At 32.7% G+C, this 22,286-nt stretch overlaps 1 protein-coding gene across 1 annotated transcript; it reads left to right on the top strand.

Annotated features, from left to right (window-relative positions):
* The first annotated feature begins 8,815 nt into the window (after nt 1-8,815).
* LOC143045891 (NAD-dependent protein deacetylase-like) lies at nt 8,816-17,623 on the top strand. The gene is made up of 7 exons (XM_076218716.1): nt 8,816-8,950; nt 9,331-9,512; nt 13,190-13,429; nt 13,979-14,065; nt 15,658-15,995; nt 16,516-16,709; nt 17,144-17,623. Exons 2-7 carry the CDS (start codon nt 9,389-9,391, stop codon nt 17,334-17,336), a joined length of 1,176 nt encoding a protein of 391 aa, XP_076074831.1. The 5' UTR covers nt 8,816-8,950; nt 9,331-9,388; the 3' UTR covers nt 17,337-17,623.
* Nucleotides 17,624-22,286: the final 4,663 nt, after the last annotated feature.

Raw genomic sequence — 22,286 nt, 5'->3', positions numbered from 1 at the left:
TTCGTTCAATCAAATGTGTCGCGTTCGTTGTAAGTTTTTAAATAATCAATGTACAGTTCGTTGACAAAATCCGTCACAAATCACTTTCTTGGATGGTGTCGGCGACCCTTTTTCTGTATTTTATTGTAAATGTTTATCTGTTAACTTAGTCAAAGTAGTTTAACTTAAAATATCTGTCATCCAAAGCCATATCTGTTAACTTAGTCAAAGTAGTTTAACTTAAAATATCTGTCATCCAAAGCCAAAATTGCAATATTTATCTAGCGTGAAATCTGATAGGAATGCTTCTATTGAAAATTGGGACTTTCAACGTTATTTCAGGTGAAATGAACAGTTAATAAATATATTCCAGTAGAAATAAAGTTTCAAAAAGTATGGTAGTACAGTCAATAAAACTTTAATGACTTACTTTTCACAATTTGAGACTCTTTCAAATACCGATGTTGGTCCAAATTCGCCTAGACGAAAGCAGACATAGAAACTAGTTGAACTTTTAAATTTGCCGAATGCCATAGATGGCATTCCAACTGCTTTAATTTTTAAATTTATTTTTATATATTAAGCTTTGTAGATGTGATGTGGTGGTGAGACAACTTTCCAACAAAGTTTAAATGAAGTGGGTGTATACAGCAATTATTATAGTCCAATGTACAACATTTAACAATGAGAAAAACCTGTACCATAAAGTCGGCTAAAAAGGCCCCGATATAGAAAAAAAAAAAAAAAAAAAAAAAATTAAAACGATGAAACTAACGGTTATATTTTTATAAATTATGTATTAAAGATGAAGAAAAAATGACAGATCTATATAACCAATGTACTACAGGCTCCTGACGTTGGACCGACCCAAAAAAGATTGCGGCGGGATTAAACACGTGAGCCCCCAACCCTCTCCTTAACCTGGGACACTGGTGTAACAGCACAACGTGATGAAAAAAAACCTGTAAGTTGCAATTGGCTCAACTCAAAATGTCGGTACAAGGCACAAAAACCATATACAATATCGACAAAGGAGTAATTTTAGTAACTGATAGCTATTTCAAAGCGAATTACAATTAAGAGGTAAATCATGTATCTAAAGTATTTATCAGTATATATCCAACCGAACACTTTTAGGTAAAGACGTCATAAAACGCATGGACTTGTGCAATGCCAAATATAAACAGTATCGAGAGGATGTACGGTATTATGAGTTCTCATAAGTGTGCATATACATGTATTGTAATAATGTAAAATGATTAACCAGTACAGCATAACTTTCTGTATTGTAGCCAAATTTTTTTTTTCATGAAAGAATTTGGTAAAGGGTGACTGGAAAATATACTATTAGATATGGTCACTTTGTTTTTTTTTCCCGACCGGCAGTAAAACCTGACCGAAGTTGGCCACCCGTTTAGTTTTGTGGGATGTAAAAGTACGCAGTCACGTCCAGTCCGAATGGGAATATAAGATCCAATGACGTGTGTAAAGAGAGTGCTACACTTAATACACTGTACGAACCCCTGCAAACACTTTATGAGAGGTCCATAATGACCTGTTGAAAGGCAGCATTTGTGTCCTTATTCAATATACCTCATTTTATCCAGTGGCAGTCCAAATGTCCCCAACGTAATTCCAGAGGGCCTCCTTCCAGGACCTACATGTAGTATGTGGTGCTACTTTGTGCCTATCCTGAACATGCATGACATATTTGCAAGTGAACGTTAAGCAACTAATAATCAACCATTGCGTACGCGTGTCATAAACAAATAAAAGGGTCCAGAAATTGTTCAGTATACCAACTGCAAAACGTTTCATTTTTTATTGATAACTATTAAAACATGAAAGAAAAAAACACAGCAAATGTCTAAGGTTAGGTTGATGTTTGATGCTTTGCTCATCTGCATAATTTACCCATGACGCCAAGGGTAACTAGGGAATATAGATATGGTCCCTTTGGTCTTCTCCGAAATAAGTAAAAATTTGAATGAAATGTGGGTGGGTATAGACTTTAAGGTGCTTATAATAACCTGAATGACCAATGATTTAGATTTTGGTACCACAGTAGAAAGACTGTAATATTCGAGGAAATTAAGCATAATCTTTTATACCTTAAAAATTAAACAAACAAAAAAAAACATAATTGAAAAAGCAAACCAGTTAATATGAAGAATTATCTCTTCATCTTTATATCTTCACATAAAAGTAACTATTGATGGCTATCAGTTACATGTTTATTGTATACAAATATTATTTAGCCTTAATGTAACTCTATTGTAATCTGTGACCCCTAGAACCCGCCTCTGAAATTCAGGCCAAAAGGCTTAACCTAAAATCCATTGATTGTTTTTGATTGCTGTCTATATAAAAAAAAATGTAGTACTGAAACAACTCTTCACAAGAGACCAAACGAAACAAAAATGAACAACTATAGGTCACCGTACGGCTTTCAACAATGAACAAAGCCCATACCGCATAGTCAGCTACAAAACACACCGAAATGACAAATGTAAAACAATTCATACGAGAAAACTACCGGCCCAATTTATGCACAAAACAGTGAACAAAAAAATATATATAACCACTGAATTACACGCTCCTGGCTTCGGACAGGCACATACAGAATATGGCGGGATTAAACATCAGCAGACACCCAACCCACCACCTAACCGTACATCAAATGTCGTATGGTAAACACTTTCAAAAATACTATCAAATTAGAAATCGGACAAGTGTATCTGTATACTTAGCCATATTTACACCTGTCGAGTTATTGTATTTTCCTATACCTTTGATAACTATTCCTACCAATTACACTTTCAAATTTCGTATACATAAGGATTTTTTTACATGTACAAATTTCTTCCAAGAGTGTTTCGACAATATAACGGATATTATGGGTTGCTGTCTGCATGTTATGGTGGTAAATTATTATTTTCAAACATATTGGTTATGATCATACCAAAGCATAATTTAATACATGCAAAATTCATTGACAAACGCAATATTGTGTCAACGAAGCGTACAGTATAAAAAGGTGTAACGACAACAAAGCGTACACAACATCAAAATAAAGACACTTTAAAACGTGTATTTTTTTAGTTTCTAGAAACAACATAAACAAACGATCTTTATAAGTTTGTTAAGTTATACTATGAAATTTTCAAAAATATATGTTTTTAAAAACTATGAGGTACGAGAAACATTAAGCTTTGAATATTTAAAAATACCAAGCACGTTTTTATTATTGATATCGTCGTGCGTTTTTTCATGTTTGTATATAAAAATGTCACACAATTAAAAAAAAACTTTTAGTAACCAATGAGTATTAGGGCAAAGAATATATAGGAGCAAAATATCCGAAGAATAGATATTGGATTTTTAAAAGTATTAATTCCTTACTGTCTGAACTCAGTGTTACACGGTGTGTTCTATTCGAACGCGTCAACGTCCGGTTTCATCTGTATCTGGGTTATACAGGGTGTATATGTCTGTAAATAATTAACCGGACAATTCCTTATTCTTAAAATACTGGATAGGGCAGTTTGGAGATTGAAAAAATCTAAGGCACATGTAATAATAGTTATCAAAGGTACCAGGATTATAATTTAGTTCGCCAGACGCGCGTTTCGTCTACATAAGACTCATCAGTGACGCTCATATCAAAATATTTATAAAGCCAAACAAGTACAAAGTTGAAGAGCATTGACGACTCAAAATTCCAAAAAGATGTGCCAAATATGGCTATGGTAATCTATGCCTGGGATAAGAAAATCCTTAGTTTTTTTTTTTTTTTTAAATTCAAAGTTTTGTAAGCAGGAAATTTATAAAAATGACCACATTATTGATATTCATGTCAACACCGAAGTGTTGACTACTGGGCTGGTGATACCCTCGGGGACGAAACGTCCACCAGCAGTGGCATCGACCCAGTGGTGTAAATAGTTATCAAAGGTACCAGGATTATAATTTAGTACGTCAGACGCGCGTTTCGTCTACATAAGACTCATCAGTGACGCTCATATCAAAATATTTATAAAGCCAAACAAGTACAAAGTTGAAGAGCATTGACGACTCAAAATTCCAAAAAGTTGTGCCAATATGGCTAAGGTAATCTATACCTGGGATTGTATGTTGTATAGGTGTTTGTATACATGACTATAAATAAATCATAATGCAGGGGAATAGCGTTCTCTTGCAAAAAAAAAAACCGTAATATATGATGTTAGATCTGTAGAAAATGTAGGAAACGTAAATTTTAAGTTTTCAAAAGAAAACAAATTACAGTTGTACAATTGAAATAGAGTGATTCGAAACAAGAACTTATATAAATCAGCCCCCCCCCCCTTTTAACAAGATGACAACATTGCAGACATAGTGTGATGAAATACGCTATATCATTTAGGTTCATTCTGTCCCAGAAGTCAGTTTGATCGACAGATGTGATCAACTTATTTCTAATTGTGCCTATATGGTCATAAAATAAACTTTGAGTTCAATATCAAAGTTTCAAAATCGACATTAAAATGAAGATTTATAAACCAAATATCTCCGTTTCCAATCGAAATTTCAACTAGGAGAAAGTAGAATGTAGTTTGTGACCACGTATTTGGCCCCGAGAATCAAACAGTATTGTCTGATTATTGATCTACCCAAATACCATCCTTCAGATGTTAATAAGACATTAGTCTGAGGGATATCAGTGTTTATAATTTAGGATTTTATCTTATATATTTACTTAAGTCTTAAGGGCTCTTAACTTCTCACATAAAATTAAAAAAAAAAAAAAAAACATCTTAAAAGCAAACACTGCAAACAAAGCCCACTTTTAATTGTCATTGGTATTAATGCTAAGTTCTCACGTAATTCGAATTCGATTCGCATTAAAGGGAAACTTCGCAAAAAAATCAAAAATTGATATTATGTCCATTCTGTATAAAAATGCTCAAATTTATAGATATTAAAGTTTTATTCCGCTAAATAAGAGATCACCATCGATTTTAAATTTTGAGTATCAGTTCTCTACTCTCCGCCATCTTGTCATCTTCTCCGATGAAAAATCCCGATATGTCAATAAACCACAAAGGAACAAAACTACAGTAAACGATGTAGTCGTAATTGCGTGTCGATATCTTGTCAATCGTACGGTTGGTTTATCTGACTGACTAACTTGATACGGAAAATGGTCTTATATTTTTAAATAACCATATAGTCTGTTATTTTTAAACTGATAATATTGTAATTAGTTAAAAAGTCAAAGTTCAAATCATAAAATGATAAATAAGTGTTCCGTGGAAATTGTTTTCGAAAATCTAATTCGTTCATAATTCTTTCAAGTAATAAACTTTATTTAAATAAATTCGGATCTTCCCTTATCTGATCACCAGCATGGCTAAAGGTATTACTCCCAAAGGTATTGGAAGGGGTGTAAGGTGACACGTCCAGGTATTCAATCGATTTCCTGTCCGGCGGGCTTGCAAGTTCATGCATCGTTTCACTTCTGTAGGTATTGATCAGTGTACACGACCGTTACTTATAACTTTCCATTTTGAACTATCAGGTGCATGTATAATATACATTTTTGTCTTGCGTGTCCGAAAGTGATATAATATACTAGTCATTACTGAACTCATACGCTTGTTTATAAATAACATTTCTGGTGTAAAGAATATTATTTATAAAAAAAAAAAATAATACAAAAAAAAATAATTGAAGAAATACAAATCTATTTACATATTTTTCCAAGGGTTAATTTTGGAAAATGTAATATATACTCGTTGTCAATAGTTTAGGACAGATTGGAACATACCAGAATTATTGATCTAAAAAAATGTGCGCACTGTTCGACGATTCGTGTATAATTACGCCTGGTAGAAAGTTACGGAACTATAGTCAGTAGCGCAATTTAAAATATGTATACATGTATACATTGAACATAAGAAAGAAACATACATTTTGTGTAAATTGTGGTAAAAGTTTTGTAAATAGACTAGTCCATGTATGCCAACAGTATGTAATCAACGAATTCGATAGACTATTGTATACCAAAAGAAGAAGAAGAAAAAAAAGAAACAATTTGATTTAAATACAGGTCAATTTATAACTTGCTTTGGTTCATCGAAGTTAAGAACATAGTAAACTCACAGATTTATATATCAATTAAATTGTTCTCGAATAAAGGACGAAATTCGTCATCATCACAATTGTTCCAACATTCATGTAAAATATATGCAACTGGACGTACACTAATAATCCCCAAGGAATGTGAATATTTTCTAGGAAAACTATTGAGTATCAATTTCGGGATTTATTTTCTTTCTTGATATTCAATGACAGCAATTTAAAGAATAAACTGCTTGTCGGATATTTGTCCGCTTTAGGGGTATTCTTGCAAGTTGAACAGACTTAATAATAACATTCAAAAATAGGGAAAGATAACATTAAATTCGTTGTCTTTTAATTTTAAACATCGTTGATCAAATAGTTATTTAAGTATATATATACGTTGGGAGACGACGATTATTATAGGGACGTTCCCCATTATGAATAAATTTGGTTGACGTTTATCACACTTGAAAAGAATATCTATTCGTAATTTTTCGATTCCATTACAAAAATATTTTTTTCTTTATTCGTACATATTATATTCCGCTTCGGTAGAGTTATCTTCTGACTTCAGATAGTTTCATATATTAATTAATACATGGCTTTCAAAAGTCTAAATGTAAGTGTTCTCGTACATTTTTTCGCCTAATAAAGACAAATAAAAATGATTTAGTAAAGCTATTTCTAATTTCTAAGTCCCCCTTTTTTATGAGACATAAATCAAGGACAAGACTTGTATATCATTTCATTCTGACATATGAATTAAGTTTCCCGTCTTTAACCGAAAATTGTGTATTTCTTAGTAAATTAACTTATTTGAATTCAAATAAATAATAGCACCAAATATAATTAAATAATTCCACGGCGACCAATTTTTATTTGTCACCAACTTGAATATGTATTTTTAATGTGTGTATTAAATGCTACCACTGATCCGAATAGACAGTCACACCTGGCAAGGTGTGCCCTAGAGGCGTGGTTAAATACCGAAGTGCAAATAACAATTTACCTTTCAACAAGCCACTACGAGTATTGCCACAGAACCGTGAATACACACATCGTATAAACCTAGCCATAGCAGAGATAGTAAAAGGTCAATAATAGTACACCAACATATTGTCTGTACAGATTATTGTACTTTAATTTGTTCACCTTATCAGTCCGAAAATGCATTTATTAAAAATAAATTTATAACTTTTTGTGTTGTCTACAAAAATAATTCGAATATATACGTTTAACATAGATAATTTATCTCACGAATGAGTACAATTGAACGTCTGTGCGTTTTATCTTCTTATTATCGGATGGTTATTAGATAAAGCACAAGTCATCGGCGCGCTTACGATTACGTTAAAATATGATTAAAAACCAAGACTTTTAATGATTGTATTTTAAATCCCGGCATGCAAAAATCAGGAGAAAACGTCACGACCTACAGGAAGTAGTTGATATTTTTTCATTAATTATTGAATTTCTCCTTTATCACTGCACATATAGCGATAAAACTTTGTGAATATATATATTATGTCATAATGAACATATTTAAACCATAAGTAAAAAATCGTGAATTTTCCCTTTAAGTAATTCGAATTAGTTTAATTCGCATTCGAAACGTTTTACGTCCTAACTTGACAATTCGAATTAAAGAAGAAGAGTGTGTGAACGTGATTAGTGAATTCGATTCGAATTCAATTTGAATTAAATATACGTGTGAACGAGGTATAAGATATGAGCAACAGCTTTTAATACCAAAAAAGAATTTTTGCTACACAATTTATTTTACAAATAAGTTATCAATGTGTGTAGAATATCTATTATTATCGCTACTTTGTGCATTTTTCCTTTGACCTTTTTCTCTAAAATAGCGATAAACAGATTATCATTGGCCATCTCCACTCGATTGCTTTTCTCGCTTTCGCCGTCCCGGCTCAAGCGAGAAAATCAATCTCGTTGAGATGATCAACGATAATCTATAAGTATTTGACAGTTGCTATAATTTTTTTTAGCAATAACTGTACGTTAAACGGCTATTTAAGGCCAAAATACCCATATTTAATAAAGTGATTAGATTGTATTAATCTATCATTCTGTCTTTTTTTTACCAAAAACAATTTTCATTTGTTTTATCGACTAACTTTGGATACATTTTAGAGTCTAAACTTCGTTATTTTTAACTTGGTTGTTCCCAATCAAGATGTATCTGATAAACTAATTGTGTACACGTTGATATTCATAAACCATGCTCCAAGAACGGAAGATCATTATTCTTTTTGGTTAAGGTAAAAAGGGGGATTTCGGAGAATTCAATTATGATGCTAAAAATATAGTTTATGGCTGCCATTTCAAAATAAACAGTTGCACCCAATCTATGTGATAAGAATATCGAACTATAATCGAACTTTTTCTGTACCTTGGAAGGGTAGGGGGCTTTCCAATCTAGTTAAAAACCGATCTCTCATCGTTCCTGTTTTTGTTATGTCGCGTGGACATATCAGAAAACGCGGGAGCGATGAGAGATCGGTTTTTAATTAGATTGGGGCTTTCCCAGTTAACAGTGATAAATATTGTGATCTATAATCATATTTGCATCAATATACATTTAAATATATGTGCAGTTTAATTGATTATTTAATTAAACTGGTTGTTTATCATGAATGATATCCGCCTTTTCTACTTAAGAGATATTTAATTAATGAGCCATTTTAAGTAAATATTATTCTGATATCCAAGACGAACTGACGTCACTGGATTGTCGGGTAACTATTAATATAACTTTACGAGTATATCTATTAAAAGATATTACACAGGTATATTTAATATCGAACATTATTTTGATCTGAGAATAACACATCAAAAAGACTTGAGTGTGAGTATAAGCTTATTATATGTCGAATATTTTTTTTCCTCAATAATAAATTTTACCATAAATATATATAGTTGCTCAATTAAAAGTCTTGTGAAAGTGTAATGGAAACTAATGAGAATATATTTGAATGGGCGAAGGATTTACTATACAAATCCTTGAATGGGTATCCATTATACATACGTAATACGTACAAAGACGGATGGATAGTGTGTTTGTTTATTTATGTTAACAACTGATAAGTGAAGAGTATATAGTTATTCATAATTTAAGAAAATCTGATTTTATAGTCCTGCTTTATTCAGATTTTCTACAAATTCATTTAGCTCACTGAAATTATGACAAGCTTTAAAATGAATCACTCAGTCTTTATCTTCTTATAGAGTACCTGCAAGTTCATCTAACGAAGGATCAATATACGTCTTGTAAGTGTAGAGGAAGATGGCATCAAATGGAGCACAGGTGAAATGTTCCTACATCAACTGTGACCAGAGAAAAGTTATAGATCCTGAGTCTGATAGAGCAGATGTCCGAGGTTTTCATGTTTCCAAGTCTGGAAGAAAAGGTACGTAATTAAGTTAGATTAGGATGTCAATACTGTGTTGACCGGGACGTAGGGTGGGTAATTTACACATCCATTGGAAAATACGTATATATGCTGGATATGGGCAGGATTTTCACCTATGAACAGTCGTCTACGAATATTTCAAGGGTTCGACGTATGATATCTACGTATTATACCTACCGTATAATAAATGCAATACATCCAAATGGCCACTTTTAGAGGGGTAGTCGTACTACTCAGACGGAGAAAGTGGTAAAGTTTCTCTAACACACAGGGGGTATAATATCGTGATAAAAAGGTCTTGGAAATCCAAAAAAATATAAATGATTCTATAGATATAAATGATTTAGCTTGAAAAGGATTCAATCTGACAATTTCATTTGGTCGACGGGAAACATCAAAAATTGTGTTATTCTAAGGCATACTTGATTGAAACAGAGGTAATTAAAGTTTGAATATGTTTCATAATAACACTTTATTCCAAACGCAAATACAGCTTATAGGATACATACACATAATAATGATGATTTTATATGCACCAAATATAACAATTTCTACAAAATAGTCTTGAGCTACATAATATATAAATATAAAGGTGTACATGAAATAAGATATGATACATAAAACTATATTCGATATACGAGATGAGAATGGTACACATTTGTACTTGAATAAGCAATGTGTATGGTCAGAAATTTTTAACAAATATGAAATACAAATGATTGTGCAATCTTTCAAATGCACTTACTAGAAAACCTAACAGGAAGTAGATATCCGTTTCTGTGGAAAGTGGGGAACGGTTAAAAGATTGAGAAAAACAAAAAGGGAAGTGAAACTTAATGACCCCCTAGTCTCAATAGATCCCATAAGTTTACACGGGTTTCACCTAAACCCTTTATCTTTACACTTTCTATAAACATGATCGAAATCTGATCTTAAGGAAAGGAATTGTGGAATTATTGACATCCACACCTTGTCCACCACCCTAAATATATACTAGAATATGAAAAAAATATCAAAATGCCTTCTTTAGGGATTTCCAATGTATAAATTGTTGATCTTGTCGTTTCCTCAAATTAATAGAGCGATATTTAGGTTTAAAAATTTCAGAAAATTTTACATTTTCTTTATTCTCATTATAATAAAGAATAAACATATAACAGGAAAATATTCACAAATTTATGAATAGAAAAATTGAGACTGGAAATAGGGACAACAACATGATCAAGAACAGAAACCAATCTAAGGCCAACAATGGGTCAGAAACCAATCTTAGGCCAACCATGGGTCAGAAACCAATCCAAGGCCAACAATGGGTCAGAAACCAATCTAAGGCAAACAATAGGTCAGAAACCAATCTAAGGGCAACAATGGGTCAGAAACCAATTTAAGGCCAACCATGGGTCAGAAACCAATCTGAGGCCAACCATGGGTCAGAAACCAATCTAAGGACAACAATGGGTCAGAAACCAATCTAAGGCCAACCATGGGTCAGACACCATTCTAAGGCCAACAATGGGTAAGGAACCAATCTTAAGGCCAACAATGGGTCAGAAACCAATTTAAGGCCAACAATGGCTCTTTCATACATCGTATTACCTGCAACCGGAGGCGGGCTGCTGCTGTCATCTAAACACTATAATGTGTACTAGTTCAGTGATAATAGACGTACATAAATACGGCCGTTAGTTTTCTCGTTTAAATTGTTTTACATTGTCATTTTGGGGCCTTTTATAGCTGACTATGCAGTATAGGCTTTGCTCATTGTTTAAGGCCATACGGTGACCTTCAGTTGTTAATTTCAGTGTCATTTTGGTCTCTTGTGGAGAGTTGTCTCATTGGAAATCATACCTTATCTTCTTTTTCATAGTCACACTAAAGTCCGAAACGTATAAATGAACTAAAAAATTATAAAAAAAAACACCACAAGATTAACAAAGGCCGGGGAAATGTTAAACATTTCCGGTGAGTTCCAAAACATGGTCCTTTGACCTTAAAATCACTTGCGAAAGTATACCGAATATGCTGTTGCAACCTTTTAGAATAATTTAAATGGACACAGTTATATATATTACAATTTCATGTGTGTTTTTTGTTTACAGTTATTTTCAACAAATACTTAAATACATTATTATGTTACACAATTGCTACTTGAATTCTGTCTAGATAACTTATGTGTGAAGTTCTTTTCTTTCAAGAAAGTTAAATATACTAAACAGTTTACTGCAGGCTTATGGTCAAAATATTTTTAGTATGATTATCGTACTCAGACTCGGAAATCAACCAATCAAAATACTGGATTTGGTGTTTTGAGCAAAAATATGGTTCTCCGAGTACAAAGTAACGTTTTATTGCTTAATAAGGCCAGACATTGCAGTCAGAAACATTTCGAACACGAGGATCGTGCTCATACTCAGAACGAATTATTTAAACTACTTGAGATTTAGAGCCCAAAACATCTGAATACTGAGTAAAGTATTCTCCTGACGCTGACGCGGGTGCGGGATTTTTTAGCTGAATTGCTGGCCTTGTGCTGTTTTCTGCTCTTGTCTCTTTTACACAATCCACATATTCGTTCTTAATTTCATTATGACCCTTGTTTCCTATCTATACAAAATAAAGAACTCATGATTAAGCCAGAACTTTAAACCAGTTAACACGAAAAATTACCATTGGTTCGATGGTAAGATCTACTGGAGTATTTGACCAGTTAACACCCAAAATTAACATTGGTTCGATGGTAAGATCTACTGGAGCATTTGACAAGTTAACACCCAAAATTGCCATTGGTTCGATGGTAAGATCTACTGGAGCATTTACCAGTTAACACCCAAAATTACCATTGGTTTGATGGCAAGATCTACTGGAGCATTTGACCAGTTAACACCCAAAATTACCATTGGTTCGATGGTAAGATCTACTGGAGCATTTGACAAGTTGACACCCAAAATTACCATTGGTTTGATGGTAAGATCTACAGGAGCATTTGACAAGTTAACACCCAAAATTCCCATTGGTTTGATGGTAAGATCTACAGGATCATTTGACAAGTTAACACCCAAAATTACCATTGGTTCGATGGTAAGATCTACTGGAGCATTTGACAAGTTGACACCCAAAATTACCATTGGTTTGATGGTAAGATCTACAGGAGCATTTGACAAGTTGACACCCAAAATTACCATTGGTTCGATGGTAAGATCTACTGGAGCATTTGACAAGTTAACACCCCAAATTACCATTGGTTCGATGGTAAGATCTACTGGAGCATTTGACAAGTTGACACCCAAAATTACCATTGGTTTGATGGTAAGATCTACTGGAGCATTTGACAAGTTAACACCCAAAATTACCATTGGTTTGATGGTAAGATCTACAGGAGCATTTGACAAGTTAACACCCAAAATTACCATTGGTTCGATGGTAAGATCTACTGGAGCATTTGACAAGTTGACACCCAAAATTACCATTGGTTTGATGGTAAGATCTACTGGAGCCCAGTTTTAATTTTACACTGCATGTCAGCTTTCTATTTTATGAAATTTTGAGGTAGTTTACTGATATTTATCCCACAATGTCCTTTTTCGAATATTTAATTTCTTAAAAATATCTCGTCTGTCTTTCTTATCATCACTTAGAAATATAACACTGAATAATAAAATGTTTGCTTTGATCAGGAATGTTGGTTGATTGGACAGACGACGGATCTGCTACGCTGCATCTCTCCTGTTGGCAGAAAATTTCCAAAGCTGCCAAAAATGAAATACCGGAAATAAAGTTATCTGATAAAGAACAAGAATTAGTGAAGGAGGCAAAGAAAACAGCAGAATTTCACGACTCAGAAGCTCATTTTCAAAGCGAGGCTGTCCGTATTGCAGAAATGTTAAAAAATGCTAATTACTGTATAGGTTTTACAGGTATTTATAACGCGATCACTTGTATATGCATTTTGTACATATTGTAGAAATTGAAGACATGGAATTGTATTATCTGTCGTACAGTTAACTTTCTTTCATTCTTTCTCAATTCTTTAAAAAAAAAAATGTTTCGCAAATTTGGGTAATACAGATAAAACATGTATCTTGGATCTATGCCAAATAAAATATATTTGATATAAGAATAATGGATGTGGAATAGGTTGTCTATATTAATCAACTGAGTAAAATGCTCAATTTGAACTACTTATTACAGCCAACAGAGCATACTAGTATTTTCATAATGGTCCTGTTATATGTACTTTGTCTGTAATAATGGTCTGATGCTGTTTATGATGGTCCAACTTACAGCCTCCTATTACTTTATAAATAATCCATAAACAACTAATATAAAAAAGAAGACGTGGTATGATTGCCAATGAGACAACTATCCACAAAAGACCAAAATGACACAGACATTAACAACTATGGGTCACCCGTACGGCCTTCAACAATGAGCAAAGCCAAACATGTATATGAATTATATTTCAGGTGCTGGAATTTCAACTGCAGCAGGGATTGGTGATTTTAGAGGTATTCATGGCAAATGGACCAATAATGACAAAACTAAAGACTATGGTAGGTTGATCTTAAATCTTAAAAGTTAGAATTTGGAGTTTACATCAAAATTTAAAAAAAAAAACAAAAAAACTAATATTATTTTCTTATTTTGAAAGTTTTTTAATACAAATTTGTAGGATTTGTTTATTTTTAAATATGCCTTTCTAATGATATTTAAGAAGACAGCGAACCGAACGGACGTGTCATGATATTTATATTTACCACGAATTACAGTTGAGTTATTGCAAAGTATCCATTGGAAATACAACAACATACATTGAAAGTTTAACCTGAAGTAAATTATTGCAGGTTTTATCAAGTTTTCCACATGACCGATAAACAAAAATTAAGTTATAGTTATTGACCAAGCAAGTCGGTATATTGGATTTAATCTGCACAGCTTGGGTGACGAACGTGCAGATTAAATCCAATATACCGATTTGATTGGCCAATAACTGTTTTAACACATGACGCCATCTATTTACGTGAACGTTTTAGCAATATTCAAACGATTTTCCGCAATCCACGACTTCAGTCCTAGTAAAGTTTCTTGTAGAGTAAAGAAAGGGGGAAATGAGCCTTTATGTAGTAAGAGGTTGGTACGTTTTAAATTATTATTTTTTGTTTTAAATATCTAGGTTTCTTTTATCAATTTTTACATTATTTGCGATTTAATTGTTTTTTTTTTCTATCTTTCTGTTAAATTTATTCGTATTTTTTTTTCTCTTGCAATCAGTGACGATTAATACGTTGACATATTGTACTTTCAAATCGGTGTTATTGAGTAAAGATTAATTGCTTTCTTTCTTTAATGATATGCTTAGAGAAACGAGGAAGATTTTAGTACATAAATTTAAAATGTTGAATAAACAGAAACAACAATTTGATATCCAATCTTTAACCCCCTCACCCGACCCCAAATTTAAATTCGATACCCAAATAGTCCCTTTATAGGAATAAATATGCCAAAAGTCGTAATGAATTTCATTGAGTCTAAAAATTAAGTACATGATTTCTTTTTTGACAGAAACTTCAAAAAATCGTTATTACATGTGTATCTGTTCTGACTTTAAAACACTGATTTAAGATTTACACTGTGTACACAAAATAAAATAAAATATTGCATGTCCCAGTTTAAATAATAAAAAAGGAAGGGGCCTCGTTTGTCAAGAAGTCTTTGTAGTTCATCTACGTTTCGTTTTATTTTATTTTTTTTTGGGGGGAGGGGTTCGAATAGGTTGTGCATCCTTGAATTGGAGAACGAAACGTTTTAAGTCTCGCTACATTCGTTGATATTTTTTATTTTTATAGAATACATGTCACACCCCCTTTCAGAATCCAGGAAACGCCCCTAAAGATAAGAATATTATAAATTTGAACTGTGCAGTTTATCTGAGGTAGTTAATGCACACGTTAGCTGTGCATTATTCAGATTATAGCACAGTAAGAACAACGAGATTTTACCCATGTCATGTGTTAATGTCTATCTTTTGACTGTTTATGTCGAAATGCTGGAATAATAATACATTTTCTATTATATTGATGTTTACTTCGTACATCTTAATTCAAACAAGGCAAGTTTTCAGTTAAGACAAATTTCTCTTTTTCAGGTTCTAAATCTGCCTCATCGGGACCAGGAAAACAAAACAAACGAGATTATCGCCTTCCAACGTATACTCACGAGGCAATCTGCAAGTTACTGGACATGGGAATTATGAAATATTTAATCAGCCAGAACACGGATGGACTTCACAGACTTTCTGGTATTCCTGCACAGAAGATTTCAGAACTTCATGGGAATGGTTTTGAGGAGAAATGTGAAAAATGTGAAACAAGACGTATGCGCAACACTAACATCAGATCTGCTGCTCAGAAACAAAAAGTGCCACCCCGTAAATGTGAACGATGTAAAATCAACCACAGAACTGGAAACATGTGTCAAAATCCTGTAGGCATTTATTTCTAAGTAGATTTGAATTTTTTTTTTCAAATACATTTTGATGCAACCAATTATAATAGTGGAAAATATGACTGCTGTAATAAAGTGAAGTTTTTTTTTTAATTTAAATATTTAAAGGCCTATACTCAATAATAAAAGTCAAAAGTAAAATAACAAAAATACTGAGCTGCGAGGAAATTTGTAAACGGAAAGTCCCTAATGAAATGACAAAATCATAACACACCTTAAGCTCAACACAGTAGGAAATGAATTATGGTAAAGATACCAGTTTATTAAGCGATGAATGATAAAAGCACCGAAGGCCAGTGCAGTTGTACTTTATACACACCATTCTGTCATATCATCGTTTTAAATTGTTTGCTTTTTCCATAACAAATATTTACTGTCACTGATGGTGTTTTATGACAAAGCAAAAATCACATAAAAAACGTTGATGGAATTACACTTGAGTTTGTTTTGAATTGGTAGTCCATCTTATTTGAAATATTTCATATGATTTGTTTTATAGGGTTGTGGAGGATACATGATGAATACTATCATCAATTTTGGAGATTATTTAGAAGGCCCGGTTTTACGTTCTGCAGAAGACAACGCAGAGAAAGCTGACCTTGTTCTTTGTTTAGGGACAACCTTGAGAGTAACTCCAGCTTCTGATCTTGTTGCCATGGGAAAGAAACCGAACAGACTTATTATTTGCAATAGGTAGCTAGCACATTCTGTTTAATCATTTGTCTTTCAAATCTATTTGGAGATTTGTAAATTGAGGCATATTTGGGATAAAACCAAAGGAAACAGATTTATAGAATTTATAAAGTAATTCATGCAAAAAGAGATCGTAAGTAACCGGTGCAATGGAAATGATCGTGCATGAGTTTTAATCTCGTTATTGTTTTTTGTTTTTTCCACTTTTTGCAAAAATAATATAGAGTTTTGCTTCTATATGATAAAATTTTGGAGAATCTAGACTTCTGCTCTTTGGTCGAGTTTGTTGTCTCTTTGGCATATTCCTCATTTCCATTCTCAATTTTATTGAGGTGTAGTCCATTTATCATGTAATATTCTCAGATTAATCTTACTAAAATTTGAATATTATATTATATTATCCTATATGTAAAAGTTTCACTTTTTACTTACAGACAAACCACCCCTTACGATGACTATTGTACGGAAACAGATAAGGACGGGAAACTATTAGGTTCCCGGATGTATGGCGACTGTGATCGTCTGATGAGGCTGGTCATGAGGAAAATACTAGGTGAGGATGCAGCGAAGACTTGGGAGGATGATAGGGATCAAAGAATTGCTACATATGACTTGTCAAGAATGTAGAGACAATTATGTTATGATTTTTGCAATATTTAAGCTTGTGTTCAAAATGAATTATAATTCCAATATATTGGAAAAGAACAATCTAATGTGCATGTTTCAACAGAGGTGTTTTAACAGTATACATGGATGCACTGCAGCTTATTACCTTTATATATAATGATAATTTTACGTACCTTCACATGCTATGAAATATTAAAGTAAATTACCTTAAAATCTTCTTAAAATTGAATGTCCATCATTAAGTATTCGCATGTTTGAATAAATTCATGCAGACCGCATAAAGTCTATTTGCTGTTTTGTTTTCTGATAGTGTCAGTGCTGGCATCGTCTCTCTGTAAATAAATATTCTTATGCGATAACCGACCAGCTTATAGATCTTTGTATGCATAATGATACTTGTTTGGTAAGATATGGTTGAATTGCAATTATAGATTGTTACACGATCCTGTTTAAAGCAAGAGGACCATAGGATAAAAGATATTTTTATACCCCCACTTTGAAAAAGGGGGGTATACTGTTTTACCTGTCTGTTCATCCATCCACCCGTCAGTCCATCATTCCGTCAGTCCTTTCGTCCCATGAATATTATATATATAGCTATACTGTGTGATCCGTTTTCAGATTCATCACGCGACAACTTCCTGTTTACCGAACACTTCTACCATTTTACACCTGATAGACAAGTTGAAAATTTTCGTCACATTTTTCTCAGGAACTACAATACAAGGATTTCTGAAATTTGGTTTCAGGGTTCATATAAGTCAGCTATACCGTGTGATGCGTTTTCAGATTCATTACTTAACAACAACCTGTTTACCGAACACTTGTATATTTTTACACTATTAATATTATCCGATTGCGGCGGGGGTATCATCAGTGAGCAGTAGCTCGCAATTTCACTTTTTCAACTTATCTTTATATTAGACGTTTACATTCCAATTAAAAATTTGGGATTGATATATGATGCATGTATCAATTGATAGATACAAAGTTCAGCAGCCTAACAAAATCATGACTGACTCAGGAAATGTTTGGAAAGTACGAAAGGCCTCGAAATTTAATTTTCAAAACCCTGTCGTACACATTGACCATGAAACTTGACAAAACCAAAATCAAAGGAATGGCATTTCACAAAAGCGCACAATTCTTTTAAAATTCATGTTTTAAGGGGTATTTCTTTGAAACATGAAATTTTTTTTTTCAACTTGTTCAATGATGAATTAATCTGCGGAGCAATCACAAATTAATATGCATGGATAACTATTGTTTAGACGTTTATCAAATTTACGCCAGTTTTGTTGAAAATGAATCTGGAATTAACTACTGGTTGTTGGATCAGTTGTACTAGTAACTAAAACGCTTTTTATTCACTTTTTGAAAAAGAGAAATTTTCACGTATTTGTTTTATTATTATTCTGATGAGGTCACAATGTTCAAAGGATGTTAAATTTGATTGTTTAATTTACAAACGCTCACTTCATTGAACTCGTGGAAGATTAATTAGTATTGCCTTAACTATTGAATCGTTATATATTATGGATTGCTTCACAAGACATTGACATTTTCCCGATGGGCATTAAATTACGCAATTCTACTAGTACTGTATACGCAGTAAATCTGGCACAGGACGGACCAGAACTTCCTATGCTAATCATTAGGTTCTGAATCAGATGTGGCTTCGTGGAAATAATTGATAATTACGTTAAGCATAAATATACAATATAAGGTCAATGTCAGAAAAATATAAACTTTTTTGTATGAGGCTGAGAAACTTCCTCAGTTTTGTGCCGAGTACAAAAATGTTTATATTTTTCTGACATTGACCTTATATTGCTTTTATGCTGCAACTCTTAAATTGATAAATGGATATGCATTAAATAGGAACACACATTTCAAACTTATTTTCGTCCCTGAATGAACCAATGACTGTGGAAAAAGTGTTCCATGATGAAATTGATATTGCACAAAATATAGCTGTGTTACTATATTTAGGGTATAATTAGTTGTAGTATGAAGTGTAACTCTGTAAAGACATGAAGGAAATAACAATACATACAATAGGTAGGTCCTGTAAAAGAGGCCTTCGGGAAGTTTGCACTGCCATTGGCAAATTAGTAAATACTATTACCGAATAAGGACAGAATTTTTTACTTGTGAAAGGCAACCTACGGACCCATCAAGAGGTTTTCAACTTGCAAAGATCGTGGCACTCTCTACATTAGGCATCAGAACGGACGTTCAACCTAGGCAAGATTTTGAATGCTGGTTGGAAGAAGACTTAAGTGACCATAATTCTATTCCTCAGTGACCTTGGGGTGTGGGTTGATATATCGAGGATGTAATTCCACGATTAACTAGTCTGTAACAAAGAGTAGCCACCATTTTTAATTCCAGAAATTATATGTATATGATTTCTATCTTAAATAATAAAATTATCACAATTTTGAGCCAAATATCTTTCTGTCAGAATCTTCAGCAGTCTTCTTCTTCAAACATAGAAGATAACTGAATTTTATTTTACCTACATTTGGACTGGAACATAAAATATACAATACCCGTATTTGTTTCAGATTAAGAACATTCACTACAATTATAATATGTCTCCAGTTACTCTTTACTGTAAACTGGGACAATTAACTCACTAACTGAATTTTGTCTCAAAAATATAAGAGGTATGGAGGAATGATCTTCGAAACTTTCACAAATAATATTAATCTATATAATGGAAAAGTTTTAACTATGGCACAGCTGTAAAGATGATAAATCGTTTTTGTTTATAAATGTGGTAAAACATGATTTTTATGTTTACGCATTTTCAATTGCCTATGATCTCTCCTTTACCAAAATTATTTACCATTTATTTCCATAGAGAGATATAAGTCGGTTTCACAAAAAAAACGAAGATTGATCGTATTCATGAACAATTTAGTATACAGTATACATGACACGGGTTATGTCCTTCTCATATATTTTCTTTTAAAATTTATGTTTCAAGGGGTATTTCTTTTAAACATGAATTTTTTCAACTTGTTCAATGATGAATTAATCTGCAGAGCAATCACAAATTAAAATGCATGGATAACTATTGTTTAGATGTTTATCAAATTTACGCAAGTTTTGTTGAAAATGAATCTAGAATTAACTACTGGTCCAGTTGTTGTTGGATAAGTTGTACTAGTAACTAAAACGCTTTTTATTCACTTTTTGAAAAAAAGGTAATTTTCGCGTATTTTTTTTTTATTATTATTATTCTGATGCGTTCACAATATTCAAAGGATGTTGCATTTGATTGTTTAATTTTCAAACGCTCACCCCATTGTACTCGTGGAAGATTGACGCTCACCCCATTGTACTCGTGGAAGAGTGATAAGTATTGCCTTAACTATTGAATCGTTATAATATGTATTGCTTCACAAGACATTGACATTTTCCCGATGGGCATTAAATTACGCAATTCTACTAGTACTGTATACGCAGTAAATCTGGCATAAGACGGACCAGAATTTCCGATGCTAATCATTAGGTTCTGAATCAGATGTGGCTTCGTGGAAATAATCGATAATTACGTTAAGCATAAATATACAATATAAGGTCAATGTCAGAAAAATATAAACTCTTTTGTATGAGGCTGAGAAACTGGGGAAGGGTGAGGTTCTACCTCACCCTTCCTCAGTTTTGTGCCAAGTACAAAAATGTTTATATTTTAACTATGGCACAGCAATAAAGATGATACATCATTTTTGTTTATAAATCTGGTAAAACATGATTATTATGTTTACTCATTTTCAATTGCCTATGGAACATTTGAGTTATCTCTCGTTTACCAAAATAATTTACCATTAATTTCCATAGAGAGATATAAGTCGGTTTCACAAAAAAAACTAAGATTGGTTGTATTCATGAACAATTTAGTATACAGTATACATGACACGGGTTATGTCCTTCTCATATATTTTATGATGGCATAATACTAAACCCCTCACGGAAGGGATTGTATCTGATATTCATATGATGAAGACATAATCTTTCAATCAGTTTAATTGAGGTCTGGAGCTGGTATGTCAGTAACTGCTAGTAGTCTGTTGTTATTTATGTATTATTGTCATTTTGTTAATTTTATTTTGTTACCTCTTCGGACATCGGCCTCGGACTTCTCTTGAATTGTAAAATGAAATACATTGTTTTCTACAATTATCGAAAGCTGAACAATTAAAAATGTAATGGTATTCATCACCAATGGCATCTGAATTACAAAATACACATTTTCTGTTTTCTCTTTCTATGTTTTGCCATCTTCCAGTTTCTATTGGAGATTTCATGTTAAAAGTTCCAAATTTAAAAAAATATGGATATCTGCCGGTCATCCAAAATAAATATTTCTGAAACTCCAAAGTAATCTTAAATAAACGATAATTTAATGCTTTTGGTGATTCCTGTTGGCTTAAGATGTGGAATAAAAGTATACTTTAAAATATAATTACTTGGACCAATAATCAAAGATAAAAAATAATGGGTGAAAACTGTTAACTTTACTTCATTATTTATTTTGTTTAAAAAAAAACAGAATTCATACAGATTCAAAAATAACTTATTACCTGTTCTAATAAAAAAAAACACACTGGTCAATTAACAGTTGATTAAAAATTGTTTGTACAGTATAATCCTGTGTTTTCACAAGTTTTCCTTCTATTCCCACATGAAATTTTACCTTTTCTTACCAGATTTATAAAAAGTGGGAATAGAGGGAATGAACCATATTTATTTTTTCAGGTCAGTGGTTGTTTGGACCAGTTCTTTGTGATTTTTTTGTGACTGCTGATGTCTTCATGTGCACATCTTCTATACTTCATTTATGTACGATATCACTTGAAAGATTCATGGCTATACGAGCACCTCTTTCAAACCGTAATAAATCAAAAACTGAGGGGTCAGCTGAAGGACGCTTCTGTG

Source organism: Mytilus galloprovincialis, chromosome 9 (genome assembly GCF_965363235.1).
Source record: "Mytilus galloprovincialis chromosome 9, xbMytGall1.hap1.1, whole genome shotgun sequence".
Classification (NCBI taxonomy): domain Eukaryota; kingdom Metazoa; phylum Mollusca; class Bivalvia; order Mytilida; family Mytilidae; genus Mytilus; species Mytilus galloprovincialis.
This window is presented reverse-complemented; position numbering and strand designations above follow the sequence as displayed.

Bases quoted from the DNA above. Each gene is read 5' to 3' on its own strand.
- LOC143045891 (XM_076218716.1), top strand. From the start codon at position 9,389: ATGGCATCAAATGGAGCACAGGTGAAATGTTCCTACATCAACTGTGAC. The intron at 13,430-13,978 runs GTATTTATAACG...ATTATATTTCAG, and splicing joins TTACTGTATAGGTTTTACAG to GTGCTGGAATTTCAACTGCA. The intron at 15,996-16,515 runs GTAGGCATTTAT...TTTGTTTTATAG, and splicing joins GAAACATGTGTCAAAATCCT to GGTTGTGGAGGATACATGAT.